This window comes from Triticum aestivum, chromosome 6D (genome assembly GCF_018294505.1).
Source record: "Triticum aestivum cultivar Chinese Spring chromosome 6D, IWGSC CS RefSeq v2.1, whole genome shotgun sequence".
Classification (NCBI taxonomy): Eukaryota; Viridiplantae; Streptophyta; class Magnoliopsida; order Poales; family Poaceae; genus Triticum; species Triticum aestivum.
The window spans coordinates 487770847-487791026 of NC_057811.1; the positions used below are offsets into that span (position 1 = coordinate 487770847).

General features: G+C 44.4%; 2 protein-coding genes across 2 annotated transcripts; one reads left to right on the forward strand and one right to left on the reverse strand.

Moving 5' to 3' along the window:
• Positions 1–6104: 6104 nt before the first annotated feature.
• LOC123146274 (protein COP1 SUPPRESSOR 2) lies at positions 6105–9157 on the forward strand. Its single transcript, XM_044565897.1, has 6 exons — positions 6105–6355; positions 6432–6653; positions 6735–6849; positions 6944–7017; positions 7868–8025; positions 8475–9157. The coding sequence occupies exons 1-6, from the start codon at positions 6282–6284 to the stop codon at positions 8645–8647; spliced, it is 816 nt and encodes a 271-aa protein (XP_044421832.1). The 5' UTR covers positions 6105–6281; the 3' UTR covers positions 8648–9157.
• A 637-nt stretch (positions 9158–9794) lies between these two features.
• LOC123142792 (uncharacterized) lies at positions 9795–11241 on the reverse strand. Its single transcript, XM_044561541.1, has 3 exons — positions 10690–11241; positions 10269–10608; positions 9795–10097 (listed from the first exon to the last, which is right to left on the reverse strand). Exons 2-3 carry the CDS (start codon positions 10386–10388, stop codon positions 9795–9797), a joined length of 423 nt encoding a protein of 140 aa, XP_044417476.1. The 5' UTR covers positions 10389–10608; positions 10690–11241.
• Positions 11242–20180: the final 8939 nt, after the last annotated feature.

Consider the following 20180-nt stretch of genomic DNA (forward strand, 5'->3'; position numbering starts at 1 on the left):
TGATTTTGTCAATTTACTTGCCGTTACTAGTCTTATCTTGATTCGGCGGCATCGTGGGATGAAGCGGCCTGGACCGACCTTACACGTACGCTTACGTGAGACAGGTTCCACCGACTGACATGCACTAGTTGCATAAGGTGCCTAGCGGGTGTTTGTCTCTCCCACTTTAGTCGGATCGGATTCGATGAAAAGGGTCCTTATGAAGGGTAAATAGAAATTGGCATATCACGTTGTGGTTTTGGCGTAGGTAAGAATCGTTCTTGCTAGAAACCTATAGCAGCCACGTAAAAGTTTGCAACAACAATTAGAGGACGTCTAACTTGTTTTTGCAGCAAGTGTCATGTGATGTGATATGGCCAGAAGGATGTGATGAATGATATATGTGATGTATGAGATTGATCATGTTCTTGTAATAGGAATCACGACTTGCATGTCGATGAGTATGACAACCGGCAGGAGCCTAGGAGTTGTCTTAATTTATTTATGACCTGCATGTCAACTGAAACGTCATGTAATTACTTTACTTTATTGCTAACCCTTAGCCATAGTAGTAGAAGTAATAATTGGCGAGACAACTTCATGAAGACACAATGATGGAGATCATGATGATGGAGATCATGGTGTCATGCCGGTGACGATGATGAACATGGCGCCCCGAAGATGGAGATCAAAAGGAGCAAAATGATATTGGCCATATCATGTCACTATTTGATTGCATGTGATGTTTATCATGTTTTACATCTTATTTGCTTAGAACGACGGTAGCATAAATAAGATGATCCCTCGCTAAAATTTCAAGAAAGTGTTCCCCCTAACGGTGCACCGTTGCGAAGGTTCGTTGTTCCGAAGCACCACGTGATGATCGGGTGTGATAGGTTCTAACGTTCGCATACAATGGGTGTAAGCTAGATTTACACACGCAATACACTTAGGTTGACTTGACGAGCCTAGCATGTACAGACATGGCCTCGAAACACATGAGACCGAAAGGTCGAACATGAGTAGTATAGCAGATACGATCAACATGAAGATGTTCACCGATGATGACTAGTCCGTCTCTCGTGATGATCGGACACGGCCTAGTTGACTCGGATCATGTATCACTTAGATGACTAGAGGGATGTCTGTCTGAGTGGGAGTTCGTTAATAATTTGATTAGATGAACTTAATTATCATGAACTTAGTCTAAAAACCTTTACAATATGTCTTGTAGATCAAATGGCCCACGCTAATGTTGCCCTCAACTTCAACGCATTCCTAGAGAAAACCAAGCTGAAAGACGATGGTAGCAACTACATGGATTGGATCCGTAACCTGAGGATTATCCTCATAGCTGCCAAGAAAGCATATGTCCTTGAAGCACCGCTAGGTGATGCACCTGTTTTCCCAGCAACTCAAGACGTTCTGAACGCCTGGCAGTCACGTAGTGATGATTACTCCCTGGTTCAGTGCGGCATGCTTTACAGCTTAGAACCGGGGCTCCAAAAGCGTTTTGAGCAGCACGGAGCATATGAGATGTTCCAAGAGCTGAAAATGGTTTTCCAAGCTCATGCCCGAGTCGAGAGATATGAAGTCTCCGACAAGTTCTATAGTTGTAAGATGGAGGAGAATAGTTCCGTCAGCGAACACATACTCAAAATGTCTGGGTTGCACAACCGCTTGTCTCATCTGGGAGTTAATCTCCCGGATGACACGGTCGTTGACAGAATCCTTCAGTCGCTCCCACCTAGCTACAAGAGCTTTGTGATGAACTTCAATATGCAGGGGATGGAAAATACCATTCCTGAGGTATATTCAATGCTGAAATCAGCGGAGGTGGAGATCAAAAAGGAACATCAAGTGTTGATGGTGAATAAAACCACTAAGTTCAAGAGAGGCAAGGGTAAGAAGAACTTCAAGAAAGACGGCAAGGGAGTTGCCGCGCCCGGTAAGCAAGCTGCCGGGAAGAAGACAAAGAATGGACCCAAGCCTGAGACTGAGTGCTTTTATTGCAAGGAAAACGGTCACTGGAAGCGGAACTGCCCCAAGTACTTAGCAGATAAGAAGGCCGGCAATACCAAAGGTGTATGTGATATACATGTTATAGATGTGTACCTAACCAGCGCTCGTAGTAGCTCCTGGGTATTTGATACCGGTGCGGTTGCTCATATTTGTAACTCAAAGCAGGAGCTACGGAATAAGCGGAGACTGGTGAAGGACGAGGTGACGATGCGCGTCGGGAATGGTTCCAAGGTCGATGTGATCGCCGTCGGCACGCTACCTCTACATTTACCTACGGGACTAGTTTTAAACCTCAATAATTGTTATTTAGTGCTAGCTTTGAGCATGAACATTGTATCTGGATCTCGTTTAATGCGAGATGGCTACTCATTTAAATCCGAGAATAATGGTTGTTCTATTTATATGAGAGATATGTTTTATGGTCATGCCCTGCTGGTCAATGGTTTATTCTTAATGAATCTCAAACGTGATGTTACACATATTCATAGTGTGAATGCCAAGAAATGTAAGGTTGATAATGATAGTCTCACATACTTGTGGCACTGCCGCCTTGGTCACATTGGTGTCAAACGCATGAAGAAACTCCATGCAGATGGACTTTTGGAGTCTCTTGATTATGAATCATTTGACACGTGCGAACCATGCTTCATGGGCAAAATGACCAAGACTCCGTTCTCCGGAACAGTGGAGCGAGCAACCAACTTATTGGAAATCATACATACTGATGTGTGCGGTCCAATGAGCGTTGAGGCTTGCGGTGGCTATCGTTATGTTCTCACCCTCACTGATGACTTGAGTAGATATGTGTATGTCTACTTAATGAAACACAAGTCTAGACCTTTGAAAAGTTCAAGGAATTTCAAAGTGAGGTTGAGAATCAACGTGACAGAAAAATAAATGAGGCATAGGAACTAATTTCATGTCGATCTAACATGGTCTAGGAATTCTTGGATCTATTATTCGATACAAAGACATAGTACAACAAATGAGGCATATACTACGAATCAATCGCAGAAAACACATCCAGCTATCGGCACGTGGTAGACTTTTTTTTACTGATATATCACTTGCTCCTACGGAGCCTAGGTCAAATGGATTAGAGAAGTTAGGCATTCATCCAAATGGTTCATCTTACCAAGTGTACCTAACAAGATCACAATAAACAGACCGTTGTATTGCAGCTAAGCAAGTACCCCCCCTTTGTCAAATTTATAAGGTTGGGTGCGGGTTTTACGTCCTTAGTTTGACTAACAAAACATGTATTATATACCATAAAAAGCACATCATTGGATTTGTAATTGAACAAAGTTTCTAAACATATAATTTTGGTGGTATATAACATGTATTTTGTTAGTCAAATTGATGACCCAGGAACACGCACATGCCCTATGCACCTGTTTGGAGGGAGTAATAAATATTAATATATTATTATTATATATTAAAGAGTTTATGGTCGAGATAGAAAATATCATCATAATTCTCACACACATAAAAATGCCCAATCACATATCTGGTGCATACTTCCTTAAATAATATCATAGGATACTTGTGGCCAGCTCATAAAGATATCGACGGTGCCACGGGATTGAAAATTTTATGTGGGTGAAGACACACAACAATAAAAGCATTACCTACCAAGATAGTAAGATGTCAATATATGTATTAATCTTTTTGCGAGAATATATTTGTATTGAGTTCATTAAGCAATTTATTCCCTTTTTCATTCATAAATACCATCAAATGGTTCTAGAAGCACCATAAAAAATATTCATATAATGTTGTCTGACTATTTAGACGTTGATCCACATATGAAAATATATACGCCTCAAATATATTCATGACATAATGTACTAAAGGCACATGATCAACAACAAAAGAGAATTGAGCTATAAGTCCAACATAAAAACATTCTTAGTTAATAGGCCCGAGAAAGATAGATCTTCAAATCAATTTAGCATCGGATATAGAATACAGTCTGAATTTTACTCTCAATGTTATTATGAACAACAGACAATTAGAATTTTGACTTCATAAACAATTTTAACATCAGATAAAAACTGCATCTAACGCGTGATCTAAACTTTAGTTTTATGTATACTAAAGTTATAATTATGCGCCCAAAACATAAAGAACTAATATGGTTCAATTAAGTGCTAGAGCGTAGCGATTATGTCAGAAGGGAAACAAGGAGCAAGATTGACCTAGGTCTGGGCCCTCTCGGATCGAGGTATTAACCTAACCCTGCTCATGTATATTGCGATAGGGGTGTATAAAATACATGTATAGAACCAAAGGAATTTTATAATGATATATTGATAAGCCTTCACATGGCTTATATAGCACACCAGGGGTTCCAGGGTTACAGATCCTAGTCAACTATGTTAGTGGAGGTAGAGTTCTCCTCGGCTCCGGTACCATCGTCTTGTACTACAAGTCTTCTATAGCCTTTCGTATAAATATCATGGGCTGCCCAATATGATCTAGGACGGAACCGACCTAGGGGTATGCAGCCTGATCCACCGGGCCAGGAACTAACGTAGCGAGATACCCCTGGGCCGAGAAACTGCCATTGTCCATATCATAAAAATGTTCTTCAATTGCTTCCACCTTCCATGAGCCGAAGTATGGTCAATAGACTCATTAACCAACTACAACAGATGTAAAGATTCTTGGCAAACCGGACGTACCTTCAAATTTCATGTTTTCAACAATGTCAATCTTGTTAATGAGGCCCAACTTGAGGGTATCCCTTCCCTCAAAAATGGACCACCAAACTTGTGAGGTGTGCTTCTCGAGGCTCGCTTCCAAAATAGATCTCGTAGGGTCATACATAGACTTTAAGGAGAGCTCCTTGTTAGTGCTCATTGCGGCAGGTAACGCAACCAACGCTAACATGAGAAGATTTGTGGGCCGGCCCAAGAAACTGACTCTCACATGAGCGAGGATTTGTTTTTGACCGCTGACTCCTTTGACCCGGTGACCGCTAATAGCTTAACCTTTGACCTCTAACTGCTGCCCATTGGCCATTTGATTTTTGATGGAAACATTTGCAAAAAAAAAAGGGATTGCAATAACAGTTTACATGAATTTGAAAAATAAAACATCACATATTCAAAAAAGTTTATGAATTTGATTTAATAATCACGTAGTTGGTAAAAGTGTTCATGAATTTTAAAAAATTACGCGGATTGGAAAAACTTTACAATTTTAAAAATTGTTTGTGAATATGAAAATTGTTCATGATTTCCAAAAAATTCTATGGATTTTGAAAGAGTTCATAGATTTGGAAAATGTTCATTCATTTTGAAATAATCAAGAAATTTTAAAAAAATCATGAAAAACATTTACGTATTTGAAGAAAGGTTACAAATTTGAAAGTTCCATTTTTCAAAAAAACTGTGAATTTGCAATTTTCAAAATTTTATAAAAATAAAAGTTCATGAAATTAAAATGAAAAGGGAGAAGAAAAGAAAAATAATACTGAACAAAAATCAGCCAAAAAATAGACAAAAAGAATTAAAAATGAACCAACCTTGAGAAAAAATAGCTAGAAACCCACACTACTGGTACAATCCTTAGTGAGCCGGCTTGTTCGGTCGTAGTGGGTGTGCACCCTGGACGAATTATCCTCTATTTTGGAGACTTTAAGATGCAAGCACTCAAAGAGTCAGGTTTCTGGAGTAGGGCTCTGGGCGGTCTCTCTAGATTTTTATTTTTTTATTTTTTTCGCACGCGTTTTCAGTTTTTTAAGTATTTTTTATTTTTGAACTTTTTGTTTTTTCAACAGTCTTCCTTAGCTTTTGGAAAAAAAAGAATTCTTGAAAAAAAATTGCACAAAAAAACGCGTTCTCTTTCGAGAGACACGATTTTTGCTTTCACGAGAGGCGCAACCGTGTGTCTCGGAAACGAAAAAAATGTGTTTTCTATTTTTTTTCCATCCGTGAGACACGGTTGTACTTTCGCTAGAGGCATGGCGTGTCTATCACAAACGGAAAAAAGAATGTGTTTTTTGTTTTTTTTCTTCCGCGAGAGACATGGTTGTGCCTCTTGGAAATAAGGAAGCCCACCCCGGTCTATGGGCTTTGGGTAGCAACGGGCCCGAACTTCCTTCTATCCACCGGTTCACTCCGACACGACACGACGACCCCTAAAAAAAAAAAAACTCCGACACGACGACCCTAATCCGCTTCAGCATTCCAAATCTCCACCCCTCGCCGCCGGCGACTCCCGCTCCGGCAAGGAATCCTCACAAATCCCTCCGGCACCGGCGCGGGTTCACCATGGTGAAGAACTTCCGCAAGCGAAGCCTCGAGTCGGACGCCGCCGACAACTCCGACGACGAGGACACCCGCCGGTACCCTTCTCCCGCTCCCCCTCTCTTGCCCCGTTAGGGATTCTTGCTGATGCCTCCTGCCCTTCACCCCTCGCAGCGTTGCTCTGGAGGAGATCAGGTACATGCAGAAGCTCCGGGAGAGGAAGCTGGGCATCCCCGCGGCGTCCGTGGCCACCGGCGCCGCCGGCTCCGCCACCACCGACGCGTCCTCCGCTCGGGGCCGAGGTGGCAGCGGGGCAGGGGCACCGGGCGAGGAGGACCTCGTGCTTCAGGACACCTTTGCGCAGGAGACCGCTGTTACCATCGAAGACCCCAATATGTGCGTTGTTGCATCTGACTCTGCTTATTCTTGCCAATCCGATTTCCAGAACTGACTTAAGCCTGGGTCTGATCGTTCAAGGTTGAGGTATGTGGAGAACGAGCTGTTAAAGAAGAGGGGCAAGACGATTGAGGTGAACGACAAGGACGATAAGGACGAGGTGGATGAGCTCTATGTTGTGCCGGACCACCTGAAGGTTTGTTTGTAGCTGAACAGCTCTGTGATTCACTCCTCAGGGTGAGATTGTTGTGGGACTGCAATGATATTGGTGTTGTATTGTTTGCTTGTAGGTCAGGAAGAAGAACATGGAGGAGAGCTCAACCCAGTGGACCACTGGCATCGCTGAAGTTCAGCTGCCCATCGAGTGTGTGCTCGCACCCCTCTTTTTCTGTCTTTATTTAGAGTAAAACTTGCTGAAGTTATGTCATTATGTTGGATTGAGAGGGGAAGGTGCCTAAAAGAAGCCTCAAGTGTCGTGTACTTGTTATTGTTGCCTATATCGATCAGTGAGGGAGAGCAATTTACTACTGTTCATAAATCTCTAGATAAGTGCATGAAACAGTTATAACCTATGCCAACTATTCGGTCCAATGGTCCATTGTCAGACAAAGTTTCTTTGCTGGGTGCTGGCAGTTCTACTTCGAGCATTTAATTAGCTAGATAGGTTTAATTTTGTATGAACTCCAAGCATCCTATTCTTTAGAGTTCATTTAGAATTTATTTTTTGTTTTTCATGATCAGCAAAATCCTTGCGGCCAGAAGTCTAGGAATGCATTCGGATCTCGTTTGGTGTTATTAAGTGTGCTATGCATTTTATCCCTGTAATATCTACAATGCCAATTCAAGATTGCTTTGCAATGAGTTCAGCCTATCATGGCTAGTTTATTGATCTTCTTTGAAATTGATGCATGCTAGTAAATAGGAACTGAAGCTATTAAGTTGTGTAAGGATGCAGAAAACCTACAGACATATCTCTGCTGCACTAATGCTATTGTTGATATTCAAGGCCTAACAGTGTGGTTAATGTCTAGGTTAATAAATTTGTCCATGACAATTTCTCATGGATATAGGATTTTCAGTAACCAGGTTTCTTGCTTACAATAATTCGATGTTGGTGATATATTATATTTCTTGCTTTCTGAAATTAATCTTGGTGATCTCAAAAGATTTTTCTGTGAATATCATCACTAACAGAAACAATCGTCACATGATAGGTACAAATTGAGAAATATTGAAGAAACCGAGGCAGCTAAAAAGATGTTGCAAGAGAGAAGGCTTGCGGGTAAAACAAAATCAGATGCAAACATTCCATCAAGTTACAGTGCTGATTATTTCCATCGTGGGAGAGATTATGCTGAAAAATTGCGAAGAGGTTTGTATACGCTTAAGGTCATTTCCTTAGTTTTATTTTCATAGTGAGGACATGTATCACTGTTACATGAAATATTTATATGATATTGTTCGGCATGTTATGTGTCAAGAAGACAGTTTTGTTCCTGTAGCAGAACTCTTCAGAGAGTGTCTGCTATTGGTATTTTGAGTCTGGTATGATTAGTTTAGAAAGTCGAATGCAAGATTTAATGTATATTTTCCTATCATTAAAAATGCACTACTGGTTAAATCCGCCTGCGTAACAATCTGTGCTTCTGCAAATTGACGTCCCATGGAAAATCTAGTGGCAATGATGCCATTTTAATGCTATTATGTTGTTGATGCCATTTTAATGCTATTATTATGTTGTTGAAATGCAGTCAGTGTCGTGTTATTGATGTCACATATTTGTTATGTTTCTTCTCAATTTAACCATTGCTTACAATGCAGAACATCCTGAGTTGTACAAAGGTCAAGATTCACAAGCTAATGAAACTGGAGGCAAACCAACAGATGGTAACAATCCAGGTGGTCCACCTCCTGGACGTAGAGAAGCTGCTACCGATGAATTGTTGCTTGAGCGTTTCCGCAAGCGAGAAAAATTCCGTGTCATGCGAAGATAGCAATAGCTGACCGAGTAGGCTGATGGCTGGCTTGGTGCTGTTGCCCTTTAAGCAGGAAACATGTTAGTGGCGACACATGGTTGCCCTCCGTATATTTGTTGGGTTGTTCAGTGAACCTATCACGCTGCCTTGGTTGGTTACTCTGCTTCTGCAGCTCCAGTTATACAGAGGAGCTATCAAGCAGATTTGAGTGGGTCTGTTTCCTTCATGTGTTGCATCAATCTGGAGGCTTCATACAGTTCGAGGACTTCACAGTGGATGTCAAATTGCAGGAGCACTCTTATTTTAGGGATGTGTGACTCTCGCAAATTGTCCGCCTGCATGCTCATCTTCGTTCGAAGAAACTCTGTTCTCAGTTGTGCTCTTCTGCTATACTATGCATGAGCAGCATCTTGAGCCAAGGGGTGGTCGGTCTAGTGCATTTTCTTATGTTCACTTTAGCCTAAGTGCATTTTGGCGTGGAATATACTTTCATCAATCTAGCCTGGAAGCGCAATTTACTTGTGTGAATTACTTGCAGTTTTTTTTTTTTTTTTTTTTGCAGTTTTGCTGCAGTATCTTCATCAGTTTCTGCTTCGGTTCAACAGTTTACAGTTTCCTCAGTTAACATAATAAGAGCACCTCTAATGGCTATCTATCCTGGATAAAAACTGCCACTTATGGAAAGTCAAGGCAAAACTAGCCGTCCAATGGCTCTCGGAAACCTGAATTTTCTTTTCTGGGATATCATATAATTGTCCCCAATTCATTTCATGTTTACTCGAAGACGACTTTCGGTATAATTTTGGTGGGCTGAAACCGCTTGAACTTTCACGCCCGGACACCTTTCCATGTCACCGCTGCCATTTGTGTCGCGCACCTGCCTCTCCACGCCCGCTGGCTCGCTAAACCTTATCCGCGCCGACCCTTTCGCCTCGCCGGACCTTCCCTGGCCTGCATCTTCCATTTTCTCAAATGACATGTGGAGTACCTTGTGTTGTGGACCAGTCTTTAAAAGAGAAATAGGAAATATCTAAACGAGAGCAGTCAGCTTTGCCGCGATTTTTCTTGCTTTGCTTTTGGCCACAAGGTTAAAGTGTCAGCTTAAAAACATCCAAGTTTCCAAACCAGTACATGAGACGAACTAATTAACCCGGCAAATGAATCCTTACACGCGAGCTGATCCCCATGCCCAATCCTTCCGTGCCGTGTGCTTACAGTACTCGCACACTGGCTTCTCATACATGTATACGTCCTCCAGGGCTGCCGACGCTTTCATGACACTTTCGACGCAGTTCACAATCTTGTCCTCGCACTGAAACCCAAAGACCCTGAGCACGGACAAATTGCGGTGCTTGAAATCGGATGCCGGTGCTGTCGACAGCACGTGCGCATCCTTCTTGTCCTCGCTGAACCCATACCGCCTCCTCTGCTCCCCGTCCACTATCATCTCACATCGATGATCCCACACCTGCATTTTGGAGGCAAAATTTACAAATGAAAGGGAAAAAACACTTTTGTGATCACTCAAACATTTTGATGCGCTCGTGAAGCTTGAGATGGGAAAATTCCGCTGCAAGTTGAACGGGCGGCAGAAAGGGAAACAAATTGTTTGGAGATTAGCTGTACAAAACTTTACTACCTTCTCCAATACTGAGAGTTCCATCGGCCAAGAAGAATTGCAGACACAGGAGGTTAATGGTGCATAGACTTGTAGTCCTGCTTTCCAGCATGCTCCTGATCGCTCCAAGCACGGTGGCATTGGCCCGAGCTACATCATCAGAGGTCAACCCTCTATTGCGCACATCGTCAAAGGGACCAACTGTTAATAAAATTTTGGAGAGCATAGTAGGAATCTCCTTCCACCGTCTGGCGAGGATTCTGGTTCTAGCAGCATCTGCGATGTCAAGTCGCCCTACAATATCGAGCAACACGCCATCAGGCAAACTACTGAGCCGGTCCAGTTGATCTTCTTCCTCTGCCTGCATTTAGCATGGAATAAAATCAGAGTTGATTTCTTGCAGTCTCCTGGATGTGCTATGTTTATACGGAGTACATGTTACCAAACAATATGTAATTTTTGCTGATTTCCAACCGCAAAACTGCAATTATGCTATTTTCCGCTCACACACGATGCAATGAATTTTGACCACTCGTTTCTAAACGATTCCTACCTTGTATCTGCAAGAGGATTTAGATGAAGAACTGATTCAGGGGTAAAAATAATATCTGCAGGATAAGTAAAACACCAGATTGGCTAGAGGGGACCATCGGTTATAGCTGCTGAGGGCCTTGATGGACGGTCGCCGGCGAAGAGATCTCGAGATCGCCTGAGTTGCTGATGGCGGTCACTCTGAAACTTGATGTCGATGGACCTGTTGATCGTCTTCCTCTTAAAACTGGCGGGTACCGATGGCAACTCGGAGACTGAATTTGAAAGCGGGCATGTTTCTGATTGTAGCCCGGAAAGGATTGCTTCGAGGAGTTGCTCCTGTTTCGAGGAGCTGCTTATTTGGGCGCCTCTGCTCAAACACCGCTCCATCCTCATTCGAGGCCTCCGACGACGGCAGGCGGCGGCGCATAACAGACCTCTGATCCCTTTTTCTATAGGGATCTCGAATTATTATTTTTCTCTCGAGGCATCTCCAATAGCCCTGTAAGAGCAACTTTAGCAGACCCTGCAAAATCCCGACCCGCAAAACGCGTTTGCAGTTTGACGAAGATCCTGTTTATGGGTTGAGAACGAGCGTGGTCGAAAAGAAACCGTAGGTGAAACTGCATAATTTGAAAAAACGGTTTCACGGAAGAAATTGCACCATACTAGTTCATCACATACTACATATATTTACATGATCAAACACTACAAACACTAGTTCATACTACATACTACATCAGTACTAGTACTAGAGGGGGTGGGGATCTCACGGCGGTGAGCTCGCGGCCATGGACGACGCCGTGGACGAGCTCAATCCTCCTCGCCGGAGCTGTCGAGGTCGCTGTACTTCTCCCGTTGTTCCACGCGGATGCGCCGCCACTCATCGTCCTTCTCCTTGGCGGCGAGGTTGGCCGTGACCGCCTGCCGGAACACGAGGTCTTCGAGCTCCTCGTGGTGGCGCCGGCGCTCTGCCTCCTCGAGCAAGTTCCGCTGAGCAATGGCGGCCGCGACCGCGTCGACATCGGCGACGTAGTCCTTCGGCCCGACGACTCCGCGGCGGCCGAGCTCCTCGGGCTCCTCCTTGACGGGGACGAACTCGATCTCGTCCGGCTCCTCCGGTTCCTCCGACCACTCCCTCTTCACGGGGAGAAGGCCCGCACCGGAAGAGGAGGAGCTCCCGGCGTACGAAGATCTCGCCGCGGAGGACGAGCCCGCGACAGAGGACGGGGTACGGCTGTGCCGACGGTCGTACTCGTCTGTCTCGCGGACGCGGAAGCTCGGCAGCGACGAGAGGCCGCGGTTGGTCCACTTCCTCGCGCCGTTCGACCGGATGCGCCGCTCGTGCTCGGGGTCGCTGCCGCCGCCAGATCTGCTCCTGGAGCCGCGTCCGGAGCTCCACATGCGTCCCCACATGGCGGCTGGAGGCGGAAGAGGCTCGCCGGCGGCGAGAAATGTGGGAGGGAAGTGGGGAATTGCGGGGCTCGGCGGCGCGGGGGGATTTTCGACCCGCAAACGCGTCGCGAACCCGTAGATATACTGGTCGAGGCGGGCGGTTTGCGGGCCGCGGTAAAAAAATTACGGGCCATGCGAGTATGCGGGGTCTGTTCTGGCCGCAAAATTGGGCCGAGCCGGTATACTCGCCAGAATTATGCGGGTTTGCGGCTTTTGCGGGGTCTGCTAGAGTTGCTCTAAGCATCTTGAATGATAACCCACAAATTTGCTCCTGCATCCGTCCAAAGATAGAGGGAACCAGTCCGTCCAACGCTAACCGCATACATTTTCACAACAACTCAAAATAACCGGACGAAATTCAATCAAATCAGACGATTTTAATATAAACACGGCGGATTTCATTAAAACTAAGATAATTTGTACATAAAACCGGACAATATTTCGTCCGATGAACTAAAAACCTTAAAATAAAACCCCGAAACTAGCCTATACTTCATGGTGACCTCGCAAGTCATGCCAAGCTGGCTGGCGGCTCCTCCTCCATCATCGGCGCCCGACCCGACGTCAGTGTCGTCGTTGTCGGCCTTGGGGCGGCGGAAGGTGGCGGTAGGGCTTCCCGGCGGCCGCCTGACGCTCGTGGATGATCATCTCCGCTTCCTCCTGCGTCGTGCGCAGTGCGGCCGCGACCACCGAGAACGTGGGTTTGGGGATGGGTGGCGGTCGTTGGAAGGGCCGTCGGTATCGGTGATGGACCATTCCTCGCCGTACCTGGCCGTCTCACCGTCGAGGCGGCCGAGACGGCGCTTGGCCATCTCCGACATCGTCAATGAGCGGTCTAGGTCCCAGGCGTACGCCAGGTCCTGGTCCGCCGCGATGTGTGTCGGGGGGGACGTCCGAGTCCGCGAACCCGGACCGGCGCGCAGTGTTGCGGCGGTCCCACAAGCGCTGCTCCCGGTCAGCGTATTCATGTGTCTTCATGGCGCTCCGGGAGGATGAAGAGTTGCCGCCACTCCGGAGGTAGTGGAGAAGGCGACCGCGCGCCTTGGATAGAGACGGCGACCCTCCACCTTGACGACGCACCGGAGCAGTGGCGAGAGCTGCTCCTCCTTAACGCGCCGGGCGGCGGCAATCACCGCTCTTCCTTCACACGACGTACGATTTAGACGGGGACGGGCGTCGGTGGAGAGCATGGAGGGGATGCGGGCTCCGGCTTCACAAGGAGGAGCACCCCGGTGGCGGGGACGGGTCGTTCACGTGGACGACGGAGCGACGGAGCATCAACTCCCTATGCTCCTTGAACTCCACGTCAGTGGCGGCGTAGACTTTGCCCGGCACCTCTAGCGCGGAATGCAGCGGCGACGACTTCTGGTCCTCCTCGTCGCTGGAGGAGATGAAGATTTCCGCCCATGTCGAGTCGCCGCCAGCCTATGAGGACGATGACCCCGGAGTTCGAGTTGAGAGGCAATAATAAAGTTATTATTTATTTCCTTATTTCATGATAAATGTTTATTATTCATGCTAGAATTGTATTAACCGGAAACTTGATACATGTGTGAATACATAGACAAACATAGTGTCACTAGTATGCCTCTACTTGACTAGCTCGTTAATCAAAGATGGTTGAGTTTCCTAGCCATAGACATGAGTTGTCATTTGATTAACGGGATCACATCACTAGGAGAATGATATGATTGACTTGACCCATTCCGTTGGCTTAGCACTCGATCGTTTAGTATGTTGCTATTGCTTTCTTCATGACTTATACATGTTCCTATGACTATGAGATTATGCAACTCCCGTTTACTGGAGGAACACTTTGTGTGCTACCAAACGTCACAACGTAACTGGGTGATTATAAAGGTGCTCTACAGGTGTCTCCGAAGGTACTTGTTGGGTTGGCGTATTTCGAGATTAGGATTTGTCACTCCGATTGTCGGAGAGGTATCTCTGGGCCCACTCGGTAATGCACATCACTTAAGCCTTGCAAGCATTGCAACTAATGAGTTAGTTGCGGATGATGTATTACAGAATGAGTAAAGAGACTTGCCGGTAACGAGATTGAACTAGGTATTGAGATACCGACAATCGAATCTCGGGCAAGTAACATACCGATGACAAAGGGAACAACGTATGTTGTTATGCCGTCTGACCGATAAAGATCTTCGTAGAATATGTGGGAGCCAATATGAGCATCCAGGTTCCGCTATTGGTTATTGACCGGAGACGTGTCTCGGTCATGTCTACATAGTTCTCGAACCCGTAGGGTCCGCACGCTTAAAGTTTCGATGACAGTTATATTATGAGTTTATATGTTTTGATGTACCGAAGGTTTTTCGGAGTCCCGGATGTGATCACAGACATAACGAGGAGTCTCAAAATGGTCGAGACATGAAGATTGATATATTGGAAGCCTATATTTGGATATCGGAAGTGTTCCGGGTGAAATCGGGATTTTACCGGAGTACCGGAGGGGTTACCGGAACCCCCCGGGGGTTAATGGGCCATCGTGGGCCTTAGTGGAGATGAGGAGAGGCAGCCAGGGAAAGGGCCGCGCGCCCCTCCCCCTAGTCCGAATAGGACAAGGAGAGGGGGGCGGCGCCCTCCCCTTTCCCTTCCTCCCCTCCACCTCTTTCCCCCTTCTACTATTCCAACAAGGAAGGGAGGGAGTCCTACTCCCGGTGGGAGTAGGACTCCTCCTGGCGCGCCTCCTCCCTGGCCGGCCGCACCTCCCCCCTTGCTCCTTTATATACGGGGGCAGGGGCACCCCAAGGACAACAATTGATCGTTTGATCTTTTAGCCGTGTGCGGTGCCCCCTCCACCATAGTCCACCTCGATAATACTGTAGCGGTGCTTAGGCGAAGCCCTGCGTCGGTAGAACATCATCATCGTCACCACGCCGTCGTGCTGACGAAACTCTCCCTCAACACTCGGCTGGATTGGAGTTCGAGGGACGTCATCGGGCTGAACGTGTGCTGAACTCGGAGGTGCCGTACGTTCGGTACTTGATCGGTCGGATCGTGAAGACGTATGACTACATCAACCGCGTTGTGCTAACGCTTCCACTTTTGGTCTACGAGGGTACGTGGACAACACTCTCCCCTCTCGTTGCTATGCATCACCATGATCTTGCGTGTGCGTAGGAAATATTTTGAAATTACTACGTTCCCCAACAGTGGCATCCGAGCCTGGTTTTATGCGTTGATGTTATATGCACGAGTAGAACACAAGTGAGTTGTGGGCGATATAAGTCATACTGCTTACCATCATGTCATACTTTGGTTCGGCGGTATTGTTGGATGAAGCGGCCCGGACCGACATTACGCGTACGCTTATGCGAGACTGGTTCTTCCGACGTGCTTTGCACAGAGGTGGCTGGCGGGTGTCAGTTTCTCCAACTTTAGTTGAACCGAGTGTGGCTACGCCCGGTCCTTGCGAAGGTTAAAACAGCACCAACTTGACAAACTATCGTTGTGGTTTTGATGTGTAGGTAAGAATGGTTCTTGCTCAGCTCGTAGCAGCCACGTAAAACTTGCAACAACAAAGTAGAGGACATCTAACTTGTTTTTGCAGGGCATGTTGTGATGTGATATGGTCAAGACATGATGCTAAATTTTATTGTATGAGATGATCATGTTTTGTAACCGAGTTATCGGCAACTGGCAGGAGCCATATGGTTGTCGCTTTATTGTATGCAATGCAATCGCCCTGTAATGCTTTACTTTATCACTAAGCGGTAGCGATAGTCGTAGAAGCATAAGATTGGCGAGACGACAACGATGCTACGATGGAGATCAAGGTGTCGCGCCGGTGACGATGGTGATCATGACGGTGCTTCGGAGATGGAGATCACAAGCACAAGATGATGATGGCCATATCATATCACTTATATTGATTGCATGTGATGTTTATCTTTTATGCATCTTATCTTGCTTTGATTGACGGTAGCATTATAAGATGATCCCTCACTAAATTATCAAAGTATAAGTGTTCTCCTTGAGTATGCACCGTTGCGAAAGTTCTTCGTGCTGAGACACCACGTGATGATCGGGTGTGATAGGCTCTACGTTCAAATACAACGGGTGCAAAACAGTTGCACACGCGGAATACTCAGTTTAAACTTGACGAGCCTAGCATATAACAGATATGGCCTCAGAACACTGAGACCGAAAGGTCAAGCGTGAATCATATAGTAGATATGATCAACATAGTGATGTTCACCATTGAAACTACTCCATCTCACGTGATGATCGGACATGGTTTAGTTGAAATGAATCACGTGATCACTTAGAGGATTAGAGGGATGTCTATCTAAGTGGGAGTTCTTTAAGTAATATGATTAATTGAACTTTAATTTATCATGAACTTAGTCCTGGTAGTATTAGCATATCTATGTTGTAGATCAATAGCTCGTGTTTAGCTCCCCTGTTTTATTTTTGATATGTTCCTAGAGAAAACTATGTTGAAAGATGTTAGTAGCAATGATGCGGACTTGGTCCATGATCTGAGGATTATCCTCATTGCTGCACAGAAGTATTATGTCCTCGATGCACCGCTAGGTGACGGACCTATTGCAGGAGCAGATGCAGACGCTACGAACGTTTGGCTAAGCTCAATATGATGACTACTTGATAGTTTAGTGCACCATGCTTAACGACTTAGAATCGGGACTTCAAAGACGTTTTGAACGTCATGGACCATATGAGATGTTCCAGGAGTTGAAGCTAAAATTTTCAAGCAAATACCCGAGTTGAGAGATATGAAGTCTCCAACAAGTTCTATAGCTAAAAGATGGAGGAGAATAGCTCAAGCAGTGAGCATGTGCTCAGATTGTCTGGGTACTACAATCGCTTGAATCAAGTGGGAGTTAATCTTCCAGATAAAATAGTGATTGACAGAATTCTCTAGTCACCATCACCAAGTTAGTAGAACTTCGTGATGAACTATAGTATGCAAGGGATGACGAAAGTAATTCCCGAGCTCTTCGCGATGCTGAAATCGATGAAGGTAGAAATCAAGAAAGAGCATCAAGTGTTGATGGTTGACAAGACCACTAGTTTCATGGAAAAGGGCAAAGGGAAGAAGGGGAACTTCAAGAAGAACGGCAAGCAAAGTTGCTGCTCAAGTGAAGAAGCCCAAGTCTGGACCTAAGCCTGAGACTAAGTGCTTCTACTGCAAAGGGACTGGTCACTGGAAGCGGAACTGCCCCAAGTATTTGGCGGATAAGAAGGATGGCAAATTGAACAAAGGTATATGTGATATACAGATTATTGATGTGTATTTTACTAGTGTTCGTAGCAACCCTTCGGTATTTGATACTGGTTCAGTTGCTAAGAGTAGTAACTTGAAACGAGAGTTGCAGAATGAACATAAACTAGTTAAGGGTGAAGTGACGATGTGTGTTGAAAGTAGTTCCAAGATTGATATGATCATCATCACACACTCCCTACACTTTCGGGATTAGTGTTGAACCTAAATAAGTGTTATTTGGTGTTTGCGTTGAGCATGAATATGATTTGATCATGTTTATTGCAATACGGTTATTCATTTAAGTTAGAGAATAATTGTTGTTCTATTTTACATGAATAAAACCTTCTATGGTCATACACCCAATGAAAATGGTTTGTTGAATCTCGATCGTAGTGATACACATATTCATAATATTGAAGCCAAAAGATGCAAAGTTAATAATGATAGTGCAATTTATTTGTGGCACTGCCGTTTAGGTCATATTGGTGTAAAGCGCATGAAGAAACTCCATGCTGATGGGATTTTGGAATCACTTGATTATGAATCACTTGATGCTTGAGAACCATGCCTCTTGGGCAAGATGACTAAAACGCCGTTCTCCGGAACAATGGAGCAAGCAACAAATTTGTTGGAAATCATACATACTGATGTATGTGGTCCGATGAATATTGAGGCTCGTAGCGGGTATCATTATTTTCTGACCTTCACAGATGATTTGAGCAGATATGGGTATATCTACTTAATGAAACAGAAGTCTGGAACATTTGAAAAGTTCATATAATTTCAGAGTAAAGTGGAAAATCATCGTAACAAGAAAATAAAGTTTCTACGATCTGATCGTGGAGAAGAGTATTTGAGTTACGAGTTTGGTCTTCAGTTAAAACAATGTGAAATAGTTTCACTGCTCACGCCACCTGGAACACCACAGTGTACTGGTGTGTCCGAACATTGTAACCGTACTTTATTAGATATGGTGCAATCTATGATGTCTCTTACCGATTTACCACTATCGTTTTGGGGTTATGCATTAAAGACAGCTGCATCCACGTTAAAAAGGGCATCGTCTAAGTCCATTGAGACGACACAATATGAACTGTGGTTTGGCAAGAATCATGTTAGCAATTGCCGCATTTTATGAAATCTGGCAAATGGATAACAAAAACTGCAATCCTTAAATGGATTTATTAAAGAAGAGTTGTATATGATGCAACCAGAAGGTTTTGTCAATCCTAAAGGTGCTAACAAAATATGCAAGCTCCAGCGATCCATCTATGGACTGGTGCAAGCATCTCAGAGTTGGAATGTACGCTTTGATAAGTTGATCAAAGCATATAGTTTTATACAGACTTGCGGTGAAGCCTGTATTTACAACAAATTGAGTGGGAGCACTACAACATTTCTGATAAGTATATGTGAATGACATATTGTTGATCGGAAATAATGTAGAATTATTCTGCAAAACATAAAGGAGTGTTTGAAAGGAATTTTTCAAAGAAAGACCTCGGTGAAGCTGCTTACATGTTGAGCATCAAGATCTATAGAGATAGATCAAGACGCTTGATAAGTTTTTTTTTTCAATGAGTACATACCTTGACAGGATTTTGAAATAGTTCAAAATGGAACAGTCAAAGAAAGAGTTCTTGCCTGTGTTACAAGGTGTGAATTTGAGTAAAGACTCAAAACCCGACCACGGCAGAAAAATAGAAAGAGAATGAAGAGTCATTCCCTATGCCTCAGTCATAGGTTCTATCAGGTATGCTATGCTGAGTACCAGACCTATTGTGTACCTCACCATAAGTTTGGCAAGGGAGTACAATAGTGATCTAGGAGTAGATCACTGGACAGCGGTCAAAATTATCCTTAGCGAAATAAGGATATATTTCTCGGTTATGGAGGTGATAAGGAGTTCGTCGTAAAGAGTTACGTCGATGCAAGCTTTGACACCGATCTGGATGACTCTAAGTCACAATCCAGATACATATTGAAAAGTGGGAGCAATTAGCTAAAGTAGCTCCGTGCAGAGCATTGTAAACATAGAAATTTTCAAAATACTTGCGGATCTGAATGTGACAGACCCGTTGACTAAAATTATCTCACAAGCAAAACATAATCACACCTTAGTACTCTTTGGGTGTTAATCACATAGCGATGTGAACTAGATTATTGACTCTAGTAAACCCTTTGGGTGTTGGTCACATGACAATGTGAACTATGGGTGTTAATCACATGGTGATGTGAACTATTGATGTTAAATCACATGGCGATGTGAACTAGATTATTGACTCTAGTGCAAGTGGGAGACTGAAGGAAATATGCCCTAGAGACAATAATAAAGTTATTATTTATTTCCTTATTTCATGATAAATGTTTATTATTCATGCTAGAATTGTATTAACCGGAAACTTGATACATGTGTGAATACATAGACAAACATAGTGTCACTAGTATGCCTTTACTTGACTAGCTCGTTAATTAACGGGATCATTTAGTTGTCACTCCGATTGAGTTTCCTAGCCATAGACATGAGTTGTCATTTGATTAACGGGATCACATCATTAGGAGAATGATATGATTGACTTGACCCATTCCGTTAGCTTAGCACTCGATCGTTTAGTATGTTGCTATTGCTTTCTTCATGACTTATACATGTTCCTATGACTATGAGATTACGCAACTCCCGTTTACCGAAGGAACACTTT

What these genes read in the sequence shown, in the direction of transcription:
- LOC123146274 (XM_044565897.1), top strand. Translation starts at nt 6,282, where the DNA reads ATGGTGAAGAACTTCCGCAAGCGAAGCCTCGAGTCGGACGCCGCCGAC. An exon ending in GACGACGAGGACACCCGCCG is followed by an intron (nt 6,356 to 6,431) that starts GTACCCTTCTCC and finishes CACCCCTCGCAG; the next exon opens with CGTTGCTCTGGAGGAGATCA. An exon ending in TTGTGCCGGACCACCTGAAG is followed by an intron (nt 6,850 to 6,943) that starts GTTTGTTTGTAG and finishes GTTTGCTTGTAG; the next exon opens with GTCAGGAAGAAGAACATGGA.
- LOC123142792 (XM_044561541.1), bottom strand. Translation starts at nt 10,388, where the DNA reads ATGCCACCGTGCTTGGAGCGATCAGGAGCATGCTGGAAAGCAGGACTA. An exon ending in AACTCTCAGTATTGGAGAAG is followed by an intron (nt 10,098 to 10,268) that starts GTAGTAAAGTTT and finishes TCCAAAATGCAG; the next exon opens with GTGTGGGATCATCGATGTGA.